Source organism: Vidua chalybeata, chromosome 27, assembly GCF_026979565.1.
Source record: "Vidua chalybeata isolate OUT-0048 chromosome 27, bVidCha1 merged haplotype, whole genome shotgun sequence".
Taxonomy (NCBI): Eukaryota; Metazoa; Chordata; class Aves; order Passeriformes; family Viduidae; genus Vidua; species Vidua chalybeata.
This window is the reverse complement of record NC_071556.1, coordinates 4,530,177-4,554,730: the sequence shown is the minus strand read 5'-3', so window position 1 is coordinate 4,554,730 and position 24,554 is coordinate 4,530,177. Positions and strand designations below refer to the sequence as shown.

Sequence of the window (24,554 nt, the reverse complement as noted above, 5' to 3'; positions counted from 1 at the left end):
AACACGCGGTCAGGTAACACAAAAACGATTTATTCCAAGGGAAAGCGCATGTGGAGGAGGGAGAGACCGGGAAAAGGTAAAAAAAAAATCTGCTTGGGAAAAGAGCCGGCACCAGGAGGGCTCCGCTCCTGCCCCAGCCTTTCCCTCGCCTGTTGTTGCCCCCTCCAGATCGGCAGGAGCTGGGCTCAGCACAGAATTCCCGGGATGGCAGCGCTGGGAGAGCTCCTCGGTGCAGCTGGGCACACCTCGGCACCCCTGCGGAAAATGGAGCCCCCAAAAAGAACATTTTCCCCGGCAAAAGGAGCCGCGCTAACGCCGAGCGTGCTCCGCGAGTTCCTCCGGGATCAGAGGGAGGTGGGACACGGAGCGCCTGCTCCAGGCGCGGCCAGCGGCCGGCAGATGGCATTCACAGCCTGGCACATCCAGGCGAGTGCTGGCCGGGCTCGGGTTGCCCCGGAAAGGAACATTTTTCATTGGGAAAATGAAGGGAAAAAGGGAAACATTCACCAGAGGCAGAGACGATGCTGTGGACTTGGACAATTCGCCTTGGAGCCATCAAGTGTCGGAGAATTCCTGGTGTCTCCTGTCCCCGGGATCTTCTGCCAACTTCCAAGAGACAATCCCAGACTGGATAGGGTTTAAATCCCACCCAGTGCCAGGGACACCTCCCACTGTCCCAGGCTGCTCCAGCCTGCCCTTGGGCAGTGCCCGGGATCCAGGGGCAGCCACAGCTCCTGTATTCCTGCCCAAAATCCCACCCATCCCATCCTCTGGCAGTGGGAGCCATTCCCTGTGTCCTGTCCCTCCCTGCCTTGTCCCCAGTCCCTCTCCAGCTCTCCTGGAGCCCCTTTGGGTCCTGGAAGCTCTCCCTGGAGCCTTCTCCTCTCCAGTGAAACCCCTCCCCAGCTCTCCCAGCCTGGCTCCGTGGGATGTTCTTTTCGGGAGAATTTTTGAACACAACCTTTTGGCAAGGAATTTTTTCCCCAAATCCAAAGCTACCCTCCCCTGGCACAGCTCAGGGCTGTTCCCTCCTTTTCTGTGGTTCCCTGGGAGCAGATCCCGACCCTGCCCAGCTCCCCCCAGCTCAGAGTGAAAATCTCAGCCCCTTTCCTTCACCTTTAGATTTGCAGAGGGACCACGGTGGGGCTCGGCTTGTGGGTGCAGTTTTGGACATCCTGGGAGCAGGAATTCACTCCCTGAGCAGGAGCAGCTGCCAGGTCTGTCTGTCCAGAACCCACCCAGTGCCCCAAACCAGCTCTGCAAGCTGGACCCCACATCCCAGGGCTCCTGTCACCTTCTCATGGAATGATGCACCCAAATTCCAAACCCCACATGCCAGGACACCTTTCTCATGGAATGATGCACCCAAACCCCACATCCCAGGGTTCCTGTTACCTTCTCAGGGAATTATGCACCCAAACCCCACATCCCAGGGCTCCTGTCACCTTCTCAGGGAATGATGCACCCAAATCCCAAACCCCACATCCCAGAGCACCTTTCTCAGGGAATGATGCACCCAAATCCCTCCCAGCCCTCCTGCAGGAGCAGCTCTGCCGCTGCCGAGCATCCCGGGGAACGCTGCGAGCAGAGGCTGTGCCCAGCCCTGGCAGCTCCATCCACCCACCCGGGCACGGATTTGGAGCCTGGCATCCAATTGGAGCGGCGCTGGCACAGGGAGGGCTCCTCTCCCTTCCCCTCCCCTCCCCTCCCCTCCCTTCCCCTCCCCTCCTCCAGACCCCCCTCGCCGCCCTCTCACACAAAAGCGGGGAATTATCAGACTTAGGGGAAAACCATCACAAAATACCTCGGAGGGGAGGGAAGGAGGCGGCCGAGGCAGCAGCAGCAGCCATGGAAGAGCACAAATAACGCCCTCGATCCATCCCTGGCGCCGAGCAAACCGCAGAGCAGCGGCTGCTGCGGGGAAAGCCGACCTAGATGCATCCCCACGCTCCTCCATGCGCATCCCCGTGCAGGGGCTGCACCTGCTGAGCTGCATCCATCGGGAGGAGGAATGCCGGGCCGGCAGAGAGGCAGCATCGCCTTTGTTCCCCACTGAGCACCAGCAGCGGTGAGTAGGGCTCTGGATGCCGGCAGCAGCAGCCTCCAGCCGGGATTTCTCGGCTGTCTTCTCCTTTTCTTCTCCCTCCATGATGCCTGCGGGGCTGGCAGGGAGCAGCTGCCGGCGGAGGGGAGGGGAGGGGAAGGTGGGATTTTCCAGAGCCTTGAGGTGTCTGGTGTAGGGAAGGCAGGAAAGGAGCCAGACGTGGCCATGGGTTCACTGGGACTACCCGGGAATGCCAATCCCAGGAATGCCAATCCCGGGAATGCCAATCCCAGGAATGCCAGCAGGGGAGGGAGCCCTGCAGTGCTGGCAGCCAGCTCTGCTGCTCCCAGTGCCTGGGATACAGAGGGATGCTGGATTCACTCGGGCCTCAGGTTCATCCTGAGCACAGGTTCATCCCTTTAAGGCCAACACAGCCGGATTTATCTCCTCCAGGTCACGCCCAGCCTCCAAAAACAGCAGGAAAAGCCCTGGGAAGAGCTGCACAGCCATGGGCAGGCTCTGCTCATGGGGATGGACAGAGCAGCCCCAGGGACCACCCTCATCCTAAAAAAAAAAATGTTCCTAAATGTTCCCAGCCAGCCAGTGCCTGGAATAATCCCGGTGTGAAGGCTGAGCTCAGGGGGAACATCCCAGCCCACCCTGCAGGGTTTGGGTTGATGCTGAATCCCCTTGAGGATGTTCCAGGGCAGATCGGGCCTGGCCTCGTTCCCTCGGGGCAGGATCCAGCTGGGAATGGGGTGTCTGCTCTCCCTGACCAGCCTGGACTGGTCCTAAATCCTGAGCTGGGCTTTGCTGGGAGCTGCAGGCCCAAGGAATTGGGTACAAAGGTTTGAATGTCTCTGTCTGGCAGCAGGAACCTTTCAGTGAAGCAAAAATAAATGTTTATTTATATATATATGGTTCTAAGGGCCCCTGGGGTTCAGAGTGGGTGAAATGCAGGATTCCTGGATCTGAACTTGTTCCCGAAGTGCAGGAGAAAGGCCAGACTGTGACACAGCCCCAGCCTGCCTCCAGCTGAGCTGCTCCAGGGTTTTGGAGTCTGCTTTGGATCACCTGGAGCAAGGCAGGAATGGGATTCCTCAGGAGTGTGGGAGGACATCCCTGTGAGGCCTCCTCACCCCCTCCCCGTGCCCGTGGGAGCAGCAGGGGCAGGAATCTCTCTGCAGAACCAGGGCTGGGACCTTCCATCCCACCCAGAAATGTGGGATCTGGGAATGTGCCAGGGCAGCCCGGGAGGAGCTCGCCCTGCCCTCCCCTCTCAGCCACATCTCCTTTTCCTCAGCAGAGAGGGGTTGATGAGGAGATCGGCGTTGCAGGAGAAGCAAGAAGGGAAAAATGTGTGGGATGTCAGTGCTGCTCCCCAGGGAGAGGAGCTGGGGTCCAAACGGATCCACAAATCTGCCCCAGGGCCAACCTCACCTCCTCCTTCTGGCCCAAAATGTGTCAAGAATCCAGAATTTCACTGCTTTTTTCCGCTCTCACACTGCTTTTCCAAGGAGTGTGGCTGCTCCCAGCTCGGGATGCTCCATGCCAACCTCTCTGCCTCCCCTTTCCAGCCTGAGCCCTTCCTGGAGGGATCTGCTGGCTCCAGCCCCTCCCTGAGAGCCATGGGGACCACGGAGGCCACGCTGCGGATGGAGAACGTGGATGTGAAGGAAGAATGGCAAGACGAGGACTTCCCCAGGTGTGTTCCCTGAAAAAACAAAACCAGGAGAATTTTAATTTAATTTTAATTTTGTTTTTTTTCTTGTGAGAAACCATCAGAGTGGGAGGGTCCATCCCAAGGCCTCAGAGGCAACAGGAGCCTGAACTCCAACAGGGGGGTCAGAATTTTTGGAGCTGCTCTGAGTGCATCAAAAATTCTGGGATGTTTTTGGCAGCCCTGTGTGGGCACAGAAGGAGAGAAAGGAGCTGGGTGTGGAGCACAGGGAGATTAGGATGGATAGAGGGATTCACAAAGGGATGGAGGGTGGATGGATGCACGTGGGAGTGGATTTCTGGATTTGTGGACTCCTTCCCAGGCTCTGAATCGAGCAGAGTCCCAAACAGAGCAGAGCTGCTGTGCCAGGAATTCCCCATCGGGATGCAACGAATCCCAGTGGGCGCCAGCCCTGTGGGAAGGGAGGTGTGGGGGTGACAGGAGGTGCCAAAGTGGCACCTTCCACCTTCAGATCCACTTCAGCAGCTGCACAGAGGTGCCAAAACCCATCCCCACCCCCAGTCCCAGCTCGTTCCCGCTTCCAGGCTGAATCCCCAGCACCCACCCCCATTCCCAGCTCGTTCCCACTTCCAGGCTGCCCGGGCTGGGGGTGGATTCTCCCTCCCTGGAGACATTCCAAACCCACCTGGACTCATCCCTGCTCCAGGTGACCCTGCCTGGGCAGCGGGGTGGCACTGGGGGGGTCTCTTCCAGCGCTGCCAGTTCTGGGATCTGGCTCTGAATCCTGCTGAGCACCCGGAGCCCCTGGTGCAGCTGCAGGTGCCCGGGGGCCCTCAGGGCTGGCCCAGCCCCCTGCAGCTGCAGCCACAGAGCCCCAGAATTCCCAGGCACAGAGAAAGGGGCTCCTGTTCCCTCGGGATGAGCCTGGCTCTGTTCATGCCAGCTCCAGCTGCATCCCCGTGTGAGCCCCTCTGTGCTGCAGCCCACAGGACGGGGTTTGTCCTTCCGCTGCCTCCCGGGGGGCTCGGCCAGCCCCGGCCTTCCCAGGGTGGATAGAATTCCCTCTGAGAGCAGAGCTGCTGGATCTCTGCCAGCCTCAGGCTCCCCCCGGCTTTTAATGGAGTGAAAGGAGAGAGAAGTGTGGGAAAGAAAGGGAGGGATGGAGGGATGGATGGATGGATGGATGATGGATGATGGATGGATGGATGGATGGATGGATGGATGGATGATGGATGATGGATGGATGGATTGATGGGTGGATGGATGGATGATGGATGGATGATGGATGAGGGATGGATGATGGATGGATGGATGGATGGATGATGGATGAGGGATGGATGATGGATGGATGAGGGATGGATGATGGATGGATGGATGGATGGATGGATGGATGGATGGATGATGGATGGATGGATGATGGATGGATGGATGGATGGATGGATGGATGGATGGATGGATGATGGATGGATGGATGATGGATGAGGGATGGATGGATGGATGGATGGATGATGGATGGATGGATGATGGATGAGGGATGGATGGATGGATGGATGGATGATGGATGGATGGATGGATGGATGGATGGTTGATGGATGATGGATGGATGATGGATGGATGGATGATGGATGGATGGATGATGGATGATGGATGGATGGATGATGGATGGATGGATGGATGGATGGATGATGGATGGATGATGGATGGATGGATGGATGATGGATGGATGGATGGATGGATGATGGATGATGGATGGATGGATGGATGGATGGATGGATGGATGGATGGATGGATGATGGATGGATGGATGATGGATGATGGATGGATGGATGGATGGATGGATGGATGGATGGATGGATGATGGATGGATGGATGGATGATGGATGGATGAGGGATGGATGGATGATGGATGGATGGATGATGGATGATGGATGGATGGATGGATGGATGGATGGATGGATGGATGATGGATGGATGGATGATGGATGGATGGATGGATGGATGGATGATGGATGGATGGATGGATGGATGGATGATGGATGGATGGATGGATGGATGATGGATGGATGATGGATGGATGGATGGATGGATGGATGGATGGATGGATGGATGATGGATGGATGGATGATGGATGATGGATGGATGGATGGATGGATGGATGATGGATGGATGGATGATGGATGGATGGATGGATGGATGGATGGATGGATGGATGAGGGATGGATGGATGATGGATGGATGATGGATGATGGATGATGGATGGATGGATGATGGATGATGGATGGATGGATGGATGGATGGATGGATGGATGGATGATGGATGGATGATGGATGATGGATGGATGATGGATGGATGATGGATGATGGATGGATGGATGGATGGATGATGGATGATGGATGGATGATGGATGGATGGATGATGGATGATGGATGGATGATGGATGATGGATGAGGGATGGATGGATGGATGGATGGATGATGGATGGATGATGGATGATGGATGGATGGATGATGGATGATGGATGGATGGATGATGGATGGATGATGGATGATGGATGGATGGATGATGGATGATGGATGGATGATGGATGGATGATGGATGGATGGATGGATGGATGGATGGATGGATGGATGGATGGATGAGGGATGGATGATGGATGGATGGATGGATGGATGGATGGATGAGGGATGGATGGATGATGGATGGATGGATGGATGGATGGATGATGGATGGATGGATGGATGGATGGATGGATGGATGGATGGATGGATGAGGGATGGATGGATGATGGATGGATGGATGGATGATGGATGGATGGATGGATGGATGGATGGATGGATGGATGGATGATGGATGGATGGATGGATGGATGGATGGATGGATGGATGGATGAGGGATGGATGGATGATGGATGGATGGATGGATGATGGATGGATGGATGGATGATGGATGGATGGATGGATGATGGATGGATGGATGGATGATGGATGGATGGATGATGGATGGATGATGGATGGATGGATGGATGGATGGATGGATGGATGGATGGATGGATGGATGGATGGGAATCATGGCATGGTTTGGGTTGGAAGCAGCCTTCTCTCTCTTCTAAAGGTGGGGATTCCTTCCACCAGACCGGGCTGCTCAGAGACCAGAGACAGGAAATCAAGGTGTAGAAAGGGAAATATTGTCGCAGAGCTCCCTAGAAAATCCAGGATACAGCTGGTCTGGCTCTGGGACACCTCGGCAGCAACCCAGGCATCACCTGGGAGCTCTGTCCCACTGTGGCCATGCCAGCAGCAAACTCCACGGCCAGCTTTCCAGGGAAATTTCTCCTGGAAAGCCCCCAGCACCACCAAATCCAGGAAAATACCCTGGAAATGATGGCTGGGAAGGGGCAGAGGGATGTGAGCAGGGCCAGGATGAGGCCGGAGCCCTCGGGAGGAGCCTCCTCCAGAGGGATTCGAGCAGGAATGATGCGAGACAGAGCCCAAACAGCCCCCAGGCAAACGAGGGAAAGCCAGCTGGTTCTACTCGCAATAAAAATAAATAAATTGTCCTTTTCCAGCCGCTTCCCCGCTGGAAGCTTTGGAATAATAGGGCAGAAGCTGCTGCATGTGGGACAGCAGCTCTCCAGCAGCTGATTTGCTGCAGAGCTATTTTTGCCTGCCTGCCATTAGCCAATCTTGCCCCGAAAAGCAGGGAAGGAAAAAAAAAAAAAATAGAAGGAAAAGCCACATCCTAGACACAGATCTGGGCCGGGAAAACAGAACCCAGCCGCTCCTTGGGGACACGGGGCGACATTCCCAGCGTTTCCTGGGAAGCCGAACCGCGGCAGCAGCTCCTGCCCGGCCGAGGAGGAGCCGGGGGAGCGGAGCGGGCGGATCCTCGCTGCTGCCGCTGCCCGGGCTTTGATCTCGGCCCGGCTCGGCTGGCCCGGGGCGGGGATGCCGTAACCGAGGCGCGGGCGGCGCGGAGCGGGAGCATGCTCATTCCTGCATCCATCCCTGCATCCATCCCTGCATCCATCCCTGCATCCATTCCTGCATCCATCACTGCATCCATTCCTGCATCCATCGCTGCATCCTTCCTGCATCCCTCCTGCATCCCTCCTGCATCCATCGCTGCATCCAGCGCTGCATCCATCCCTTCATCCATTCCTGCATCCCTCCCTGCATCCCGCCGTGCCCGCTCCATCCCTGCCAGCAGGGCCTGGCACAGGGCAGCGGGCACGGAGCGAAGCCCCGGCCCTCAGGAAAAGTGCTGCGCCCCCCCCGAATTTGGCATCGGGGCAGGAGGATTCCCGCGGGAGGCGGTGATTGCAGCAGCCTCGGGGAAGGTAAGCCAGGCTTTTTTCTCCACCTCTGCCGGCCGGGAGATGGATCCCGGCGTGAGGAGCAGCTGCGGGGCTGCCGCACGTACTCAGCGGCAGCTGCCCCCCCCTCCCCTCCCCGTCTGGATGCTGTGTCACCAAATCGTGCCAGGCACCAGCTCCAGGGATAAACAACCCCCAGGCCTCGGTGGGCACAGGGCAGCGGGAGCTGGAGGGGGCAGAGGGATTTTTTTTTTTATTCTGGGATTTTTCCCGCTGCTCCGGAGCGTCCTGGCAGCCCCCGGGGTCCTGCACGTGCCTTTGATCGGGTGCTCATCAATATGCAGTGAGCAGCAGCGGAGGATTATCCCTTAATCTGCATATTTATAAGGTTTAATTTGGCTGGTGGCCCCGGTGTCGTGGCAGCGGGGAGAGGAGCAGGGCAGAGCTGGGCTGGATCCTGTCCTCGCTGTCACCTCCCTGCCTGTCTTGTGGGGCCATCAGGCCGCTGGACAGCGACCTCTGCACAGGCTCATCCTCATCCTCATCCTCATCCCCATCCTCATCCTCATCCTCCTCCTTCAGACCCCTGGATTTGTCCCTGTTCCACGTTGTCCCAGCAGCAGGATTTTACAGCTCCTGCCTGGGCAGGGGGGGCTGCCAGGAAGGAGATGTCTTAAACAGAGATTTGACAACGTGGAACTGGTAGAGTTGGTGGGGTTTGGTCAAGAAATGTCAAACGTAGGTAATTCCAGGGGACAGAACAAGTGCCAGCTCCAATTAAGGGGAAAACCATCCGGGAGTGCCCAGGGTGAGGCTCAGCCACAGCGAAGGTTCCTCACCACAGTCCAGATCCAAATTCCCACTTCTCTGACTCCAGTGTGGGTCAGGAACAGCTCCAGCAGCTGCCAAAGGGTGCCAGCCACGCCCTGTGGGTTGATTTTTGCAAGGAAAACTTTTCAATCCATTGATGCCTCCAGCTGGAGGGGCCGTGATTTGAGGCAGGAGGGTGCAGGAGCTGAGCACGAGAGGCTGCAAATCCCAGGAAAGGAGTGGTGGCTCCAAAATAGGGGTTGCAGTGCTGATGCCTGGATTTTAGCATGGAATGAACCCGATTCCAAAGCTCAGCAGGGGCTGAGGTGGGGATGAGGTGACAATTTTGGGGTCACAGGGTCCCAAGCTGAGCCAGCACCAAGGAGCAGCTGCTTCCTGGGGAAGGCGGTTGTGGATAAAGCTGTGATGGATTGGGATGAAATTGGGATGAAAGCATCCTTCCCTGTGGGTTGTGGCCACCCCAGAGCACTGCCAGGGAACAGGGATAAAGCCCTGAGCACAGGGGGTGCCCTAAGGAGGAGCTCCAGGGCTCCTACAGGGAAAAAAAAAAAAAAGGAAAATACAAAAAAGGAGAAAGTTGCCGAGGTCATCTGGGGTCAGGATTTGTTCCCTGGCTGGATTTTTCATCCCTTGGGATAGTTTGGAGGTTAGTGGGGATTGCAGAGCACGCCAGGAGGGGAGCCCAGATCCTGGGCTGCTCCTGGGCAAATCCCCTGAGGATGAGGGTGAGAAAAGGGAAAGGGCAGAGCAGACACGGGGCTGTGTTTTTTCCCTGCTGTCTCCATTCCCTCGGAATGATTTTCCCCTCAACTTCTCCTGCTCTCTGCTGTGGTTTTTGTCCCTCTTATCCTGCAGGCCTCTCCCAGAAGAAACGGGGATGGAGTCACTGGGAAGCCCCACAGAAGATGAGACCACGTCCTGTAAGTACCAACTTCTCCAGAGCCCAGAGGAGAAAACCTTGGATTCTCCACCAAAAAAGAAAAAAAAAAAAAAAAAAAACTCATGTGGAAGAAGAAACCAGCAGGGATTTGAAGTTGTTCATCTTTCCTGAGAAGCTGGGGGAGGACACTGGGATCTCAGGGGTGTGGGCACGTCCATCCCAGCGCCTCCCAGTCCTGAGCCAGCAGCCTGAGGGCTCCAGATCCATCGTGGAATTATCCATGAGGTTGCCTTGCACTGTGCAAGGATCCAGGAGGGCTCCAGATCCATATTCCATCATGGAATTATCCATGAGGATGCCTTGCCCTGTGCAAAAATCCAGGAGGGCTCCAGATCCATATTCCATCATGGAATTATCCATGAGGATGCCCTGCCCTGTGCAAAAATCCAGGAGGGCTCCAAATCCATTGTGGAATTATCCATGAGGATGCCTTGCATTGTGCAAGGATCCAGGAGGGCTCCAGATCCATTGTGGAATTATCCATGAGGATGCCTTGCCCTGTGCAAGGATCCAGGAGGGCTCCAGATCCATCATGGAATTATCCATGAGGATGCTTGGCCCTGTGCAAGGATCCAGGAGGGCTCCAGATCCATATTCCATCATGGAATTATCCATGAGGATGCCTTGCCCTGTGCAAAAATCCAGGAGGGCTCCAGATCCATATTCCATTGTGGAATTATCCATGAGGATGCCTTGCCCTGTGCAAAAATCCAGGAGGGCTCCAGATCCATATTCCATTGTGGAATTATCCATGAGGATGCCTTGCCCTGTGCAAAAATCCAGGAGGGCTCCAGATCCATATTCCATTGTGGAATTATCCATGAGGATGCCTTGCACTGTGCAAGGAGCACACCATCCAGGAGCAGCACCATCTGTTGGAGTGCCAGGCTCTTTCTTGTTCTAAGCCCAGGGTGAATAAACCTCAGGGGACGTTTTTGAAGTTTATTCTCTTTATTTATTACAAACTTAACGAGATGTGAGCTCTCTCTAACAAGTCGAGAAAGTGAGCTAAAATTATGTTTATTCAAGGCTGTTTAAGCCTTAATTACTTAATAAACAGCTGATATCTATATTATTTATGCTTCTAACCCAATTATGATTACTCAAAACCCACAATGCAAACATCTTTTACCTAATTAGAGAAAACCACTTAGATTTAAGAAGAAGGTGTAAAAAAGACACCCAAAATTTTCTACCTTGGCTTTTATATATTACTAAAATCTCAAATCTGAGGGGTTTTTTTAACCTTGTCTGATCCCACAACACTGCCCAAACTACACACACACTGTCAGTTTTATTTTCCTTTCTACTCCAGCTCCTCCCAACACTCTGAACTTTAACGGGGCCCATCGGAAGCGGAAGACACTCGTTGCACCTGAAATCAACATTTCCCTGGACCAGAGCGAGGGCTCCATCCTCTCTGATGATTTCCTGGACACACCAGATGACCTGGACATCAATGTGGATGATATTGAAACTCCTGATGAGACAGATTCCCTCGAATTCCTGGGGAATGGGAACGAACTGGAATGGGAAGGTAAAAGGCTGGTTCTGGGTGAATATTTCCAGGGGTTGGGGTGGTTTTTAGCCTCATTTTAAAGATTTTTGACACAATTCACCACCAGCAGCTGAGGACTGAGTAGCAGAGGGAGATTTTAAGGTTATTTTAAAGTTATTTCTATAATATTTGCAACAATTAAGTTGCAACAATTTAATCTTGCAACAGAGCAAGATTAAAACCTGTCGGATTATACCCTTTTCTGAATGGTTAGACGAATTGACACAACATCATTTTTCAGAGTTATCGCAACTAATTTTACGTGTTAGCAAAAGAAAATTGATGAATAAACCCGCCCAGATGGAAGCTGGAGGTGAAACGCCATCAGAGCATCACCCCTGGGGTGACCAAAGCTCTTCCCAATTTCTCCTCAAGGCAGAACTCTCTTGTCGCTGTCGAGCAGGACGGGAACAGAGAGCTCCAGATCAGAAGGCAAAGAAAATGAGCTCTGATTTATTTCAAATATACCGCTCTGTATATAGAGGACATCGAGAAGAGTAATTTCATTGGTCTTAGAGTAAAAACATGTGTCACCATTGGTGTGCAGTGAATGATGCACAGTGGCAGAATAGATCTATAAACAATGTGAATAACAAGAGAGATTAGAGAATTATTTACATTCTTTCCCAACTGTTTCCCAGGCTCTTGCCTGGTTAGAAAACCTTTCTCTTTCTCTCTGACTGAGCTGAGAATATCCACACTCTCTGTCCCTTTTTTTTCAGATGACACCCCCGTGGCCACGGCCAAGAACATGCCCGGGGACAGCGCAGACCTGTTTGGGGACGGGGGGACAGAGGATGGCAGTGCCACCAACGGCCGGCTCTGGAGAACCGTCATCATCGGCGAGCAGGAGCACAGGATCGACCTCCAGATGATCAAACCCTACATGAGAGTGGTGACACACGGAGGTGAGGCCGCAGCCCTGGTGGCTTTGTCCCTCTGTGTCACGCTGGAGGGGACACCAAGGCTGGCTGGACGCTGTTTAGGGGGAAAATCTTTGGGTTTTTTTGGTACCTCTGCGTGGCAGAGAAGTATAAAAGTGATCAGATGGTGTTAAAAAATATTTAGTGATTGTGGAATTAACACCTGGAGGGGCTGAGCCAGTCCCTGAGATGCTCCAGGGTCCACATGTGTGCAGTCAAATCTATTTCCAAAATCCAAGCAAAGCCAAGGAACAAGCCAGCTTTAGAACCCCCAAATCCCTTCTCTGAACCCCAAACCCACATTACAACCAAAACCAGGAGGAAATCTCACAGAGAAAGATGCCTGAAGAGAGAAACGCCCACCTGGAGCTGAGCAGAGACACAAAAACCACCCCAGGGCCAAATTTCAGTGCTGTTTTTCCCCTCAGCTGTCACATTTTTCCCATTTTCCCCATTTTTCCCATTTCACATTCACAGGGAAGTGTCACCTTTGTGGTTTGTTTTTTTGTTTTTTTTTTTTTTTTTTTTTTGGCAGGATACTACGGAGAAGGTCTCAACGCCATCATCGTCTTTGCTGCCTGCTACCTCCCGGACAGCAACCTGGCAGATTATCACTACATCATGGAAAACCTCTTCCTGTGAGTGCCCCGGGAGGGACAGCAGCCTGAGGGCAACAACACAACAGCTTCCCTGTGCTCGTGGCATCAGGAATCCGAGCTGGGAGCAGCCTGGATGCAAGCCCAGCACTCCCAGTGGGCAGCTGCAGGCTGGAGCGAGTGGCACTGGTGGGACACCAGCCCCAGTTCTGAGCCCAACAAAGCCCAAGCGTTCAAATATTCCAGTTCATTATGCCTGGGATGGGCTCACATCCAGGCTGGACACCCCCCAGCTGGGAGCTGCTGCTGCTGCTGCTGGGCAGGGAATGGAGCAGGGCACAAACTGCTGATCCCCGAGGGACACCCCGAGAGACCAAACCTCTCCCCAGAGCTGCAAAGAAAGGGTCTGGAGCTGTTTCAGTCTCGGGGTTTGGGTGTCGAGGTGACCCCAAGTGTGTAAAAGTCCTCATTTCCCAGCCCGAGCACCCAAAGGAGTCTGAATGCACAGGATCAGCTTCTCAAGGTTGTTCATTTTCCCTTCTCTAGAACATTCTTTCTCTGACCTGCTGAGCTCTGTCCAGCAGCTCGGCCATGGCATTCTGTCTGCCCTCAGGGCAGTGTTCACATTTTATACCCAAAACTCTGTGTGCTGTGGTTACAATAACGTGCCAATGTCTGTCATTGATGTTGGACAGTGTGTCTGTGCCTTAAACCAACAGAAAAGTGTCACCAGCACAGCGAGACATGGAGGGCAAGGAGAAGGAGAAGAAGGTCAGGACACGCCCAAATCCCTCCATCTTGTCCTCTGAACCACATTCTAAAAAACCCCAAAATTCTACTTTTTCACCCTGTGTTAATTCAGCTACCACACTGCTCAAACCCTTGTGGTTTGTAATTCCTCACACAGAGCTGGCAGCTTTTTCCACGGGCTAAAATGGAAGCCACAGGTGTTTTTGACTTTGTGCCAAGGTCTCTGAGCCCCCTGCCAGGGTCTCAGCCAGCCAGGGCAGCCAGAGGGATGTGCTGGCTTCCCACATTTCAGGGTGACACACGGGCACTTGAAGAAATCTAAAGGATGTTTTTTGAGTCTCATTTGGGTCCCTTTTGGTCACCCCCTGGCAGGTACGTGATCAGCAGCCTGGAGCTGCTGGTGGCCGAGGATTACATGATCGTGTACCTGAACGGGGCCACGCCCCGCAGGAGGATGCCAGGCCTGGGCTGGCTGAAGAAATGCTACCAGATGATTGACAGAAGGTGAGAATCCTGCTGCTGGGGCCTCTCCATCATTCCCTGGCCTCTCCAAAGGGAAATCAGGTGCTGTTCTTCAACAGGAACGGGTCTGAGCCAGTCCTGCATTCCTTACCAGGTGATGGAATGGACCTCAAAAATCATCTCACTGCACTCCCCTGGCACCTTCCACTATCCCAGGCTGCTCCAAGCCCAGTCCAGGAATATTTGGGTTTCTAATGGTATTTCCAGAGAGCCGAGCACTTCCAGAGAGTGCTCCACATCCTGCTGAGCTGGGATGAGCTCCCCAAGGGGTTTCACCTGGACAGAGCCAGCTGGGGCTGGGCAGCACCTGCTGGAGCCCAGCACAGCACAGGGCAGTTTAGGAAATGTCCTTGGAATGTGACACTCTGTCCCCTGACTTGTCCCCAGGCTGCGGAAGAACCTCAAGGCGCTGATCATCGTGCACCCCTCGTGGTTCATCCGGACCGTGCTGGCCATCTCCAGACCCTTCATCAGGTGAGCACAGCAGCCCCAGGCTCAGCGGGGTTTGGGGTGGAAGTTTGGAACCACAGAGTCCTTGGAACCTCCTCAGTTTGGAGGGATCCACCGGGATCACCCAGCGCAGCCCCTGGCCCTGCACAGGCACCCCGACAATGCCAGCCTGTCCCAGAGCGGTGCCCAAGGGCCCCTGGAGCTCAGGCAGGGTTGGGAATGTGCCCGTTCCCTGGGCAGTGCCCAGCACCCTCTGGGGGAAGAACCTTTCCTGATCTCCATCCCAAACCCCTGAACCTTTCCTGATCTCCATCCCAAACCCCTGAACCTTTCTTTGATCTCCATCTCAAACCCCTGAACCTTTCCTGATCTCCATCTCAAACCCCTGAACCTTTCCTGATCTCCATCTCAAACCCCTGAACCTTTCCTGATCTCCATCCCAAACCCCTGAACCTTTCCTGATCTCCATCCCAAACCCCTGAACCTTTCTTTGATCTCCATCTCAAACCCCTGAGCCTTTCCTGATCTCCATCTCAAACCCCTGAACCTTTCCTGATCTCCATCTCAAACCCCTGAACCTTTCCTGATCTCCATCTCAAACCCCTGAACCTTTCCTGATCTCCATCTCAAACCCCTGAGCCTTTCCTGATCTCCATCTCAAACCCCTGAACCTTTCCCTGATCTCCATCCCACCCCCTGGCACAGCCCCAGCCGTTCCTTGGGGTTCAATCTCACAAATCAGATTTTAAGCTCACCCTTAGCCAAGGTGAAGCTGTCACTTGTCCTACATCCCTCAGATACTTCCAGCGACACCTCCAGAGGTGTTTTTAGGATCCACTGGGGTGGCACTGCCTCTGTTTCTCTCTCTCTCTCTGCCAGTGTGAAGTTTATCAACAAGATCCAGTACGTCCACAGCCTGGAGGAACTGGAGCAACTCATCCCCATGGAGCACGTGCAGATCCCAGACTGCGTCCTGCAGTGAGTGCCGGAGGGACCCTGGGGCTCTGGGCAGGGCCAGCACAGAATCCTGCCCGGGGTGCAGCCAAAATCTGTCAGGCTCGGGTTGGCAAGACCCCAGCAGTGTGAAAGTCCTTTTTTCCCTAGCCCGGCAGCCAAAGAACAGGTCTGGAATGCATGAAGCTGAGTTTTCAAGGTTTATTTCTTCTTATCTAAAATATTCTCTCTCTGACCTGCCGAGGTCCAGCTGGTACAGAAGCCATGGCACTCTGCCCCGAGCCCTGGGTGTCTCCCACATTATCTACCCAAAATTCCGTGTACCATGTTCACAGTTCCCCTACCAACACCTAAAATCTGTGTTGGACAGGGTGTCCCTATCCTAGACCAACAGAAAAGTGTCACCATCACACCCAGACATGGAGGACAAGAAGAGGGAAGAGAAGGCGAGGGCACGCCCAGATTCCTCCATGTTGTACCCCTGAATTACATTCTAAAAAAACCCAAAATTCACTTTTTTCACCCTGTACCAATTCCCTTATTACACTCCTCGATCCCTTTTGGCTTGTAATTCCTCATACAAGGTTGGCAGCCTCTCCCATGGGCTAAAATGGAAGCCACGGGTGGTTTTGACTCGTTGCCAAGATCCCTGAGCCCCCTGCCAGGGTCTCGAGGCGTCCAGAGCAGCCAAAGGGATGCTCTGGACTCCGACAAAAATCCATGGATTGGGAAGGCAGAGCCTGGGGCAAACCTGGTCTCAGGCAAGGAAGAGCCTCAGACTGTGGAAGTTTGGGGCTTCTGTCACCCTCAGCAAACACCAAACGGGACTAAAAGGGAGCAGCAGCGTTTAAAGGACGTTTTATTGTGGCACGAACATTTCTCTCTCTCTCAGGATTTTTTATTGAGGTGCACAGAGAGAAATGAAAGAGAAAACAATTTCTATTTCTGCTCCTTGTTTTTCTCTTGTGGAATGTGTTTGGAGAATTGTTTACCCAGAGTGAGTGCTTGCTTGGATCATGGTGGATTGTTTGGGCCTGACAGCCAGTCGGATCCACCTGTGTCTGGACTCTAAAGAACAGGGTCACAAATTAAAAGTTAGTTAGATATAATAGTTAGAAAAAGTAGCATGTAGTATTTAGTATCCTCTTTTATATAACATATTAATGTATTATAACATAATTATAATAAAGCAATCATTCAACCTTCTAAAATAGAGTTAAACATCATCATTCTTCCCATTAAGTTCACCAACATCTACAACATTTTATCTTTGTTGCAGGTATGAAGAAGAGAGGATCAAGGCCAGAAAAGAAAGGTAAGATGGATTTGGGGAGGGAGGGATGGAGAGTGGCTCCTCTCCAAACCCATCCACCACCCCAGAAAGGCTCTGGGGTCTCCCTCCTTCCCACTGGGGGACGGATTCCCAATGGGATTTGTGTTTCTAGGGCAGAGGAGAACAAAGACGTGGCTGAGAGGGAAAGGTAAGGACTCTGATTTCTCCTCTCCTCTGATTTCTCCTCTCTGATTTCTCCTCTCCTCTGATTTCTCCTCTCCTCTGATTTCTCCTCTCCTCTGATTTCTCCTCTCCTCTGATTTCTCCTCTCTGATTTATCCTCTCCTCTGATTTCTCCTCTCCTCTGATTTATCCTCTCTGATTTGTCCTCTCCTCTGATTTCTCCTCTCCTCTGATTTATCCTCTCTGATTTATCCTCTCCTCTGATTTCTCCTCTCCTCTGATTTATCCTCTCCTCTGATTTCTCCTCTCTGATTTACCCTCTCCTCTGATTTCTCCTTCCCCTGAAGAGTCTCTGGGGATGAGGAGAGCCCCAGGGCTTGGGAGCACCCTGGGATCCAGCAGGACATTCCCAGAGCGTCCAGGAGCTGCTAAAGGCTGGAGCTGGAGGGAAGGGAAATTTTGGAGGGGTTTGGAAGGCAAAATCCTTCAGCAGCAGAACGTGGGCGGCTTTGGCCCTGATCAGAGTGACACAGCCGCTCTTCTTGTCCCAGTTCCTGAGGGGAGCAGGGGCACATCCCCTGCATGAGCCTGAAGCATTCCAAGGAATGCCCAGGAGCTCAGGCCAGAGGGGGGGTTGGGTTGTGCTGAGCATGTATTATTTTATTATTTCATTATTTCATTATTTCATTATTTCATTATTTTATTATTTTATTATTTTATTAATTTTATTATTTCATTATTTCATTATTTAAATAGTTTATTATTTAATTATTTTATTTATTTCATTATTTTATTATTTTATTAGTTTAATATTTTATAAATTTATTATTTTATTTGTTTCATTATTTTATAATTTTATTATTTTATTTATTTTATTATTTAGTTCTTTTATTATTTTATTATTTTATTTATTTTATTATTTAGTTCTTTTATTATTTTATTTACTTTACTATTTTATTTTCTTTTATTTATTTATTTATTTATTTATTTCAATATCTTATTATTTAATTATTTTATTTATTTTATTTATTTTATTATTTTATTATTTGATTATTTTTATTTATTTTATTATTTTATTATTTTATCATTATAATATTTTATTATTTTATTATTATAATATTTTACTATTTCAATAATTTAATATTTTAATTTTTTATTATTTTATTTATTTCATTTGTTTTATTATTTTATTTTTTTTATACTTTTTTAAAAATTATGATTTCATTCTTTTATTCTTCCTCTCTTTGCAGCAGGCCCGTGCCCCCAGCAGAGGATCAGGAATCCAGGTTTGAGCTCTCTGTGTGTCTGGGACACAAATCCTGGGCCATTGGTGACCCACGGGCAGCAAAGCCAGGCCTGGCTCAGCCCCAGGGTGCCCCAGCTGGCAAAAATAACATTTAGTGAACAATTTCACCCAAACTCACTCATTTTTGTTCATGTGCTGGCAAAAATAACATTTAGTGAACAAAAATGTGGTGGCAAAAATAACATTTTTGTGAGTGTTTCACCCAAATTCACTCCTTTTTGTTCATGTGCTGGCAAAAATAACATTTAGTGAACAATTTCACCCAAATTCACTCTTTTTTTTGTTGATGTGGTGGCAAAAATAACATTTTAGTGAAGGATTTCACCCAAATTCACTCCTTTTTGTTCATGTGCTGGCAATAATAATAATATTTTTGTGAACTATTCCCCATTTTTTGTTGATGTGATGGCAATAATAATATTTTAGTGAACGATTTCACTCAAATTCACTCATTTTTGTTCATGTGCTGGCAAAAATAACATTTAGTGAACAATTTCACCCAAATTCACTCTTTTTTTTTGTTGATGTGGTGGCAAAAATAACATTTTAGTGAACGATTTCACCCAAATTCACTCTTTTTTTTTTTTGATGTGGTGGCAATAATAACATTTTTATGAACTATTTCACCCAAATTCACTCAGTTTTTGTTGACATGGTGGTAATAACATTTTTGTGAGCTATTCCCCATTTTTTGTTGATGTGCTGGCAATAATAACATTTTTTGTGAACAATTTCACCCAAATTCACTCTTTTTTTTTGTTGATGTGCTGGCAGTAATAACATTTTAGTGAACGATTTCACCCAAATTCACTCCTTTTTGTTCATGTGGTGGCAAAAATAATAACATTTTTGTGAACTATTCCCCATTTTTTGTTGATGTGCTGGCAAAAATAACATTTTTGTGAGTGTTTCACCCAAATTCACTCTTTTTTTTGTTGATGTGGTGGCAATAATAACATTTTGTGAACGATTTCACCCAAACTCACTCATTTTTGTTCATGTGCTGGCAATAATAATAACATTTTTGTGAACTATTCCCCATTTTTTTGTAGATGTGGTGGCAACAATAAAATTTTTGTGAACGATTTCACCCAAATTCACTCATTTTTTTGTTGATGTGCTGGCAGTAATAACATTTTTTACCTCAGTTTGCTGCCTGAATATCCCTTTTTTTTTTTTCTGCCCAGCATGTCCTGAGTGGGAGCAGCACGGAGGAATGGAGAAGGAGAAGGAGAAGGAGAAGGAGAAGGAGAAGGAGAAGGAGAAGGAGAAGGAGAAGGAGAAGGAGAAGGAGAAGGAGAAGGAGAAGGAGAAGGAGAAGGAGCAGCTTGGCCCTCACCCACCTCAACGACCTTTGGGGACAAGACCTTGCCACCACCTTCTTCCAAATCCTGTAAATCCTGGAGCCCTCCTCCTCTGCCTCCAAGATGCAAAGTCCTTTAACCTTTTTGGGAATCACTTTTCTTTTTTTTTTTTTTTAAATAAGAAGAAGAAGAACAAAAACCAAACAAACCCCCCCAAAAAAACGAAGCAAGAAGGGCACTTTACAGGACATTTCTGGTGTGCTTAGGGAATGGTCTGTGGGGAGCGTTGGCAAATACTCGCTGTGTATCCTCGGAGTAAGTCAAGAGCATCCTCCAGCCCAGGAATCTTCAGCCCAGGAAGAGAATTTCTTTTTGGTTTTGATGACAAACCCTTCCCTTCACTCGCTGCGGAGCCCGTCTGCTTCGAGCTGCACCCCCAGGTCCCTCCAGGACACCCCAAAAGCTGCCAGCCCCGGGAGCAACGACCCCGGCAAGGGGAAGAGCTTTCCCTCCTTTTTTCCAGCTGGTGTGAGTTTCTTCTTGAAGATTCCAAGTTCCCATGACCTTGGCAGCACTGCCAGCTTCCACCATCCTCCAGAACTCATTCCCATGAGGGAATCCCGTGGTTTTTCCATGGATTTTTCCCTGGTTTGTCCCATCCTGGTGTGTGAGGGAAGTTTTCCCCTCCTTTTTTCCAGCTGGTGTGAGTTTCTTCTTGAAGATTCCAAGTGCCCACGGCCTCGGCAGCACTTCCAGCTTCCAGCATGTCCAGAACTCATTCCCATGAGGAAATCCTGTGGTTTTTCCATGTTTTTTTCCCTGGTTTGTCCCATCCTGGTGTGTGAGGGAAGAGCTTTCCCCTCCTTTTTTCCAGGCAGCATTTGTTTCTTCTTGAAGATTCCAAGTTCCCACAGCCTTGGCAGCACTGCCAGCTTCCAGCATGTCCAGAACTCATTCCCATGAGGGAATCCTGTGGTTTTCCCATGTTTTTTTCCCTGGTTTGTCCAATCCTGGTGCGTGAGGGACGTTTTCCCCTCCTTTTTTCCAGCTGGTGTGAGTTTCTTCTTGAAGATTCCAAGTTCCCATGACCTTGGCAGCACTGCCAGCTTCCAGCATGTCCAGAACTCATTCCCATGAGGGAATCCTGTGGTTTTTTCCATGGATTTTTCCCTGGTTTGTCCCATCCTGGGATCCTGAAGGGATCCCACAGAACCTTCTCCTGGAGGAACACGCCCCAAAGGGTCTGGCTTTGGAAGGAGCCCTCCAGGACAGGGAAGTTCTCCACGCCTCGTCTGCGTTTCGATGTCGCGCCGCTGGAGAATCCCTCGCTGCTGAGGCCTCCGAGGAGCTGCTGAAACGTTGGGAGATTCCCTCACCCAGCAGCATTCCTGCCTGGAATAGCCCCAAGGAGAGGGCAGGAGGCAGGGCTGGCTTCTGCAGCTGGGAGGTGACTCTTGGAATTCGGGTTTTGGACTCGTGAGGGTTCTGTGAGCAAAGGAGAGGGGGGAAAGAAATTAAGGAGCAGCTGTCTGGCCAAAATTCTTTGGAAAGTCGTGATTCCAGAGCCAGAGCCAGCTTGCATGGCCTCGGGATGGATCCCTGGAAGTGTCCAAGGCCAGGCTGGACGGGGCTTGGAGCAGCCTGGGCCAGTGGGAGGTGTCTCTGTCATGGCAGGGTGGGACTGGACGGGATTTAAATTCCTTCCAAATCATTCCAGGATTCCATGATCAGGTAAAACCCCTCTCAAGCACCTGCAGAAGAAGAATTCCCTGCCCGTTTCTTCACTTCATCACCCCTTTCATTCCTCAGATGAAGAATTCCCTGCCCATTTCATCACCCGTGGCAGGGTGGGACTGGACGGGATTTAAGTTCCTTCCAAATCATTCCAGGATTCCACGATCAGGTAAAACCCCTCTCAAACACCTGCAGATGAAGAATTCCCTGCCCATTTCATCACTTCAAGGAGAATTCTGGCACAGCAGGATTTTTCCTGAAGGTGGGGATGGCTCCTCTGGCCACACGAAGCTGCTTTTCTCTTCCTTCCAGTGAACAAAACCACTCTGGATGAGATCCTCCTTCCCCTGGGAGCTCCAAGGAAGCACCAAAAGTACTTTTTAACCTTAATCCTCATTTGAGATGTTCTCCTCACACGGTCCAGCCACGGATGGAAAGCAGAGCTCTGCACCCACAGCACCAACCCAGAGGCTGAAGATGGAAACAAAAAAATTCCACATTCTATCTAAAAAAAAAAAAAAACACCAAACAAGCTCATTATAAACCAATTTTTGACAAAATATTTCAAGCTGGAAGGGGCTTGGAGAACCCTGGGATCGTGGCAGGTGATTTATGGTCCTTTCCAACCCAATCCAGTCTGGGATTTCACAAGGAATTCTGTGCTTCAAGGGAAGAAGATTCCCCCAGGTGTTTGTGGAGCTCAGGTTTATTCCAGGTGACACCTCCCTGCTGCCCTGAGCTCCCAGCTGTGTCTGGAGGCAGAAACAGCAGCCAGGAATTCCCAAATTCCCACAGCAGAGCTGGGATCGCTCCCACTGGCTCTGTCCCAGGGGCTGAACAGCCCGGAGAGGTGAAGGAAGGATAAAATCCTTAAAATTTGCTGATAAAATCAATTCCAGTTCTGACTATGAACACTCACAAAGCTCCTCGTGGACCCAGAGGCTGGGACTTCACTAAGAACACTTCAAGCTGATTTTCCTTTTTTTAATTTTTTTCCCTTTGTTTTTGTGGATTTAGAGAAAAGCCATCGTTTTTCCACCGAGAACGTGACCCACGCTGGCACTGCAAGGGAAATCTGCAATTGTACAACGATCAAGTGGATAAAATGTCAGATGATGGGGTCAAAACCCAACTCCAGGAAGATTTTGTGCGTCCAGAAACGTTCAGAAATACTGCTGTGATGGAAAAGGTGGATGTGGGAGATAAAGAATACCAATCTCCTTTCATGTGGGGGCTCTGGATCCTCAGCAGTCTCCACACCAGAATGGAACGTGCTTTTTTTTTTTTGGTTGTTTCATTCCTTCCCAAAACCACTCTGTCTGCACTTTCAGGGAAAAAAAAAAAAAAAAAAAAAAAAAAAAAAAAAAAAAAAAAAAAAAAAAATACAGAATTCCTTCTCAGAATGAGCCGATCTGACAATGAAACTTCACATTTTTCCAAGTAATTCCTTCAGAGCAAGGGAATTTCAGCTGGGAAAAGGACAGATCCCAAATTTCCCTTCACGAGGTGGAGGTGGGGAGTTGTTTCCACACACAAAAAAAAAATCAATTTTTAACTTCTTGGAAGCGATTTTTTTTGTTTTGTTTTGTTTCCAAAAGTGCCCTTTGTGATGGAGCACGCCAAGTGGTGTGCACTAGATTTTCATTTTTCACAGTTTTCCAAGCATGTAAAGTTTACGTTCATGGATGGATGGATGGATGGATGGATACATGGATTATGTTTTTGTCTTTTAACACAAAGAAGAACCTGCAGCTCCATCGAAGGAGAAATTAGAAATGTCAAAAGTGCATTTTACAGCAGAAAAAAAATATTAATTAGCATTAACTTATTTCAACCAGTGATTTCAGGCATTGATGGCAAAACAAAAAGCTACAAATTCTTGGACAAAAAATACAAAAAAAGAAAAGTCCCTGTCCCAAAGGTGGAGTGACAAATCTCAGCTGGGTGGGGAGAAATCTGCACTGCTGCTGGTGGAAGTGCATTTCCAGTAGGACTTTGACCAGTATATAAATATATAAATATGTTTAAAGAAGAAAATGAAATAAACTTCATCCCTTTAGCAATACTGCTGGACTGCTCAGCGTCCCAACCGTGCCCCAGGCCCCACAAAACCATCCCTGGAGGATCAAGATCTTCATTTCTGAATTCCCTGGATTACATCGAGCACTTTCTGGTCTGATTGGACTTTTCCTGAGATTTTTTTTCCTTCCATGGGAAGTCACATTTTAGCTGCAGAAAAAGTTCTTTTATGGCCATCTTCACCGAAATCCTGGTGGTTTTACTCGTCGTGTGTTTAATGGCCGGACCTCAATTCACCCCACATCAGCCTGAAAAATCCAATTTTTTCCTGTTCAGCTCATTCCAGAGCAGGAATTCCCTTCCCCTCTCTTGGAGGATTTATCCTCAGCTCCAGGAACTCCAGCTTTTCTGGTTTTTCCACCCAGATTTGGGACTGAGCGTGGATTTTTATCGTGGTTCACGAGGAACCAAACCAGGCGAGGAATTCATCCCAATTCTCTCTGTCCAGTGCTGTGTAAATGTCAGTGGATATTTAGAGCTTCCCTCATGGTAATTTTGCCATCTTTATTTCCCCCCACAGATGTGCAGAAAAGGTTTTTTAAAGGCAACAAATCCATTTTTTTAGAGGATTTCAAAAACCCAGGAGTCGAGGAAAGGCTGGTGGTGATGGGCTGGGATGGGCCTGGAGCAGGAGAAAGGAACAAAAACCCCACAAAAAGCACATTTTTCTCTTTTTTATTTCCTCCTTTCCTTCCTTCCTGGCAGGTTTTGGCAAAGTGGAGTTGAGAACTCACCACGACAATAAACCACAATCCCAGGGGTTTCTTTTTATTTTATTTTTGTTCCTCTCCAGCCCAACCCCAGCTGTACAAACGTGTGAAATGTCATTTTCTGCAGTGGTTGTAATTAGGTGGTTTGTGCTAGCGGACTCTTCATCTGTACCCTGAGTTTTGCTTTGTATTATTCCATAAAATCTGTGGATATTCCATTAAAATGAGACTAATCCTTCCGCCAAGCCTTCCTTCTGTCGGGAGATTTTATTTAGGATTTGGCTTCATGTGGAAAATATGAGGGAAATTTGTTGTTTGGATGTTGTTCCCTTGAAGAAAAGCCTCCCTGGAAATTCTGACACTGCAAAATTCCAAGTGTTTTTACTGAAATAACTCCTCTTCT

The 24,554-nt window shown here is 50.0% G+C and overlaps 1 protein-coding gene across 2 annotated transcripts; it reads left to right on the top strand.

Moving 5' to 3' along the window:
• Positions 1-1,729: 1,729 nt before the first annotated feature.
• ATCAY (ATCAY kinesin light chain interacting caytaxin) lies at positions 1,730-24,396 on the top strand. 2 transcript variants are annotated; one of them, XM_053966120.1, is made up of 13 exons: positions 1,730-2,068; positions 3,622-3,749; positions 9,725-9,789; positions 11,125-11,346; positions 12,090-12,275; positions 12,826-12,928; positions 14,009-14,140; positions 14,546-14,632; positions 15,488-15,586; positions 16,842-16,877; positions 17,008-17,043; positions 18,269-18,304; positions 19,512-24,396. In XM_053966120.1, the coding sequence occupies exons 2-13, from the start codon at positions 3,673-3,675 to the stop codon at positions 19,519-19,521; spliced, it is 1,089 nt and encodes a 362-aa protein (XP_053822095.1). In that variant the 5' UTR covers positions 1,730-2,068; positions 3,622-3,672; the 3' UTR covers positions 19,522-24,396. The 2 variants fall into 2 exon arrangements, with proteins under 2 accessions (XP_053822095.1, XP_053822096.1); XM_053966121.1 differs by lacking the exons at positions 1,730-2,068; positions 3,622-3,749 and adding an exon at positions 7,553-8,062.
• The last annotated feature ends 158 nt before the right edge of the window (positions 24,397-24,554 follow it).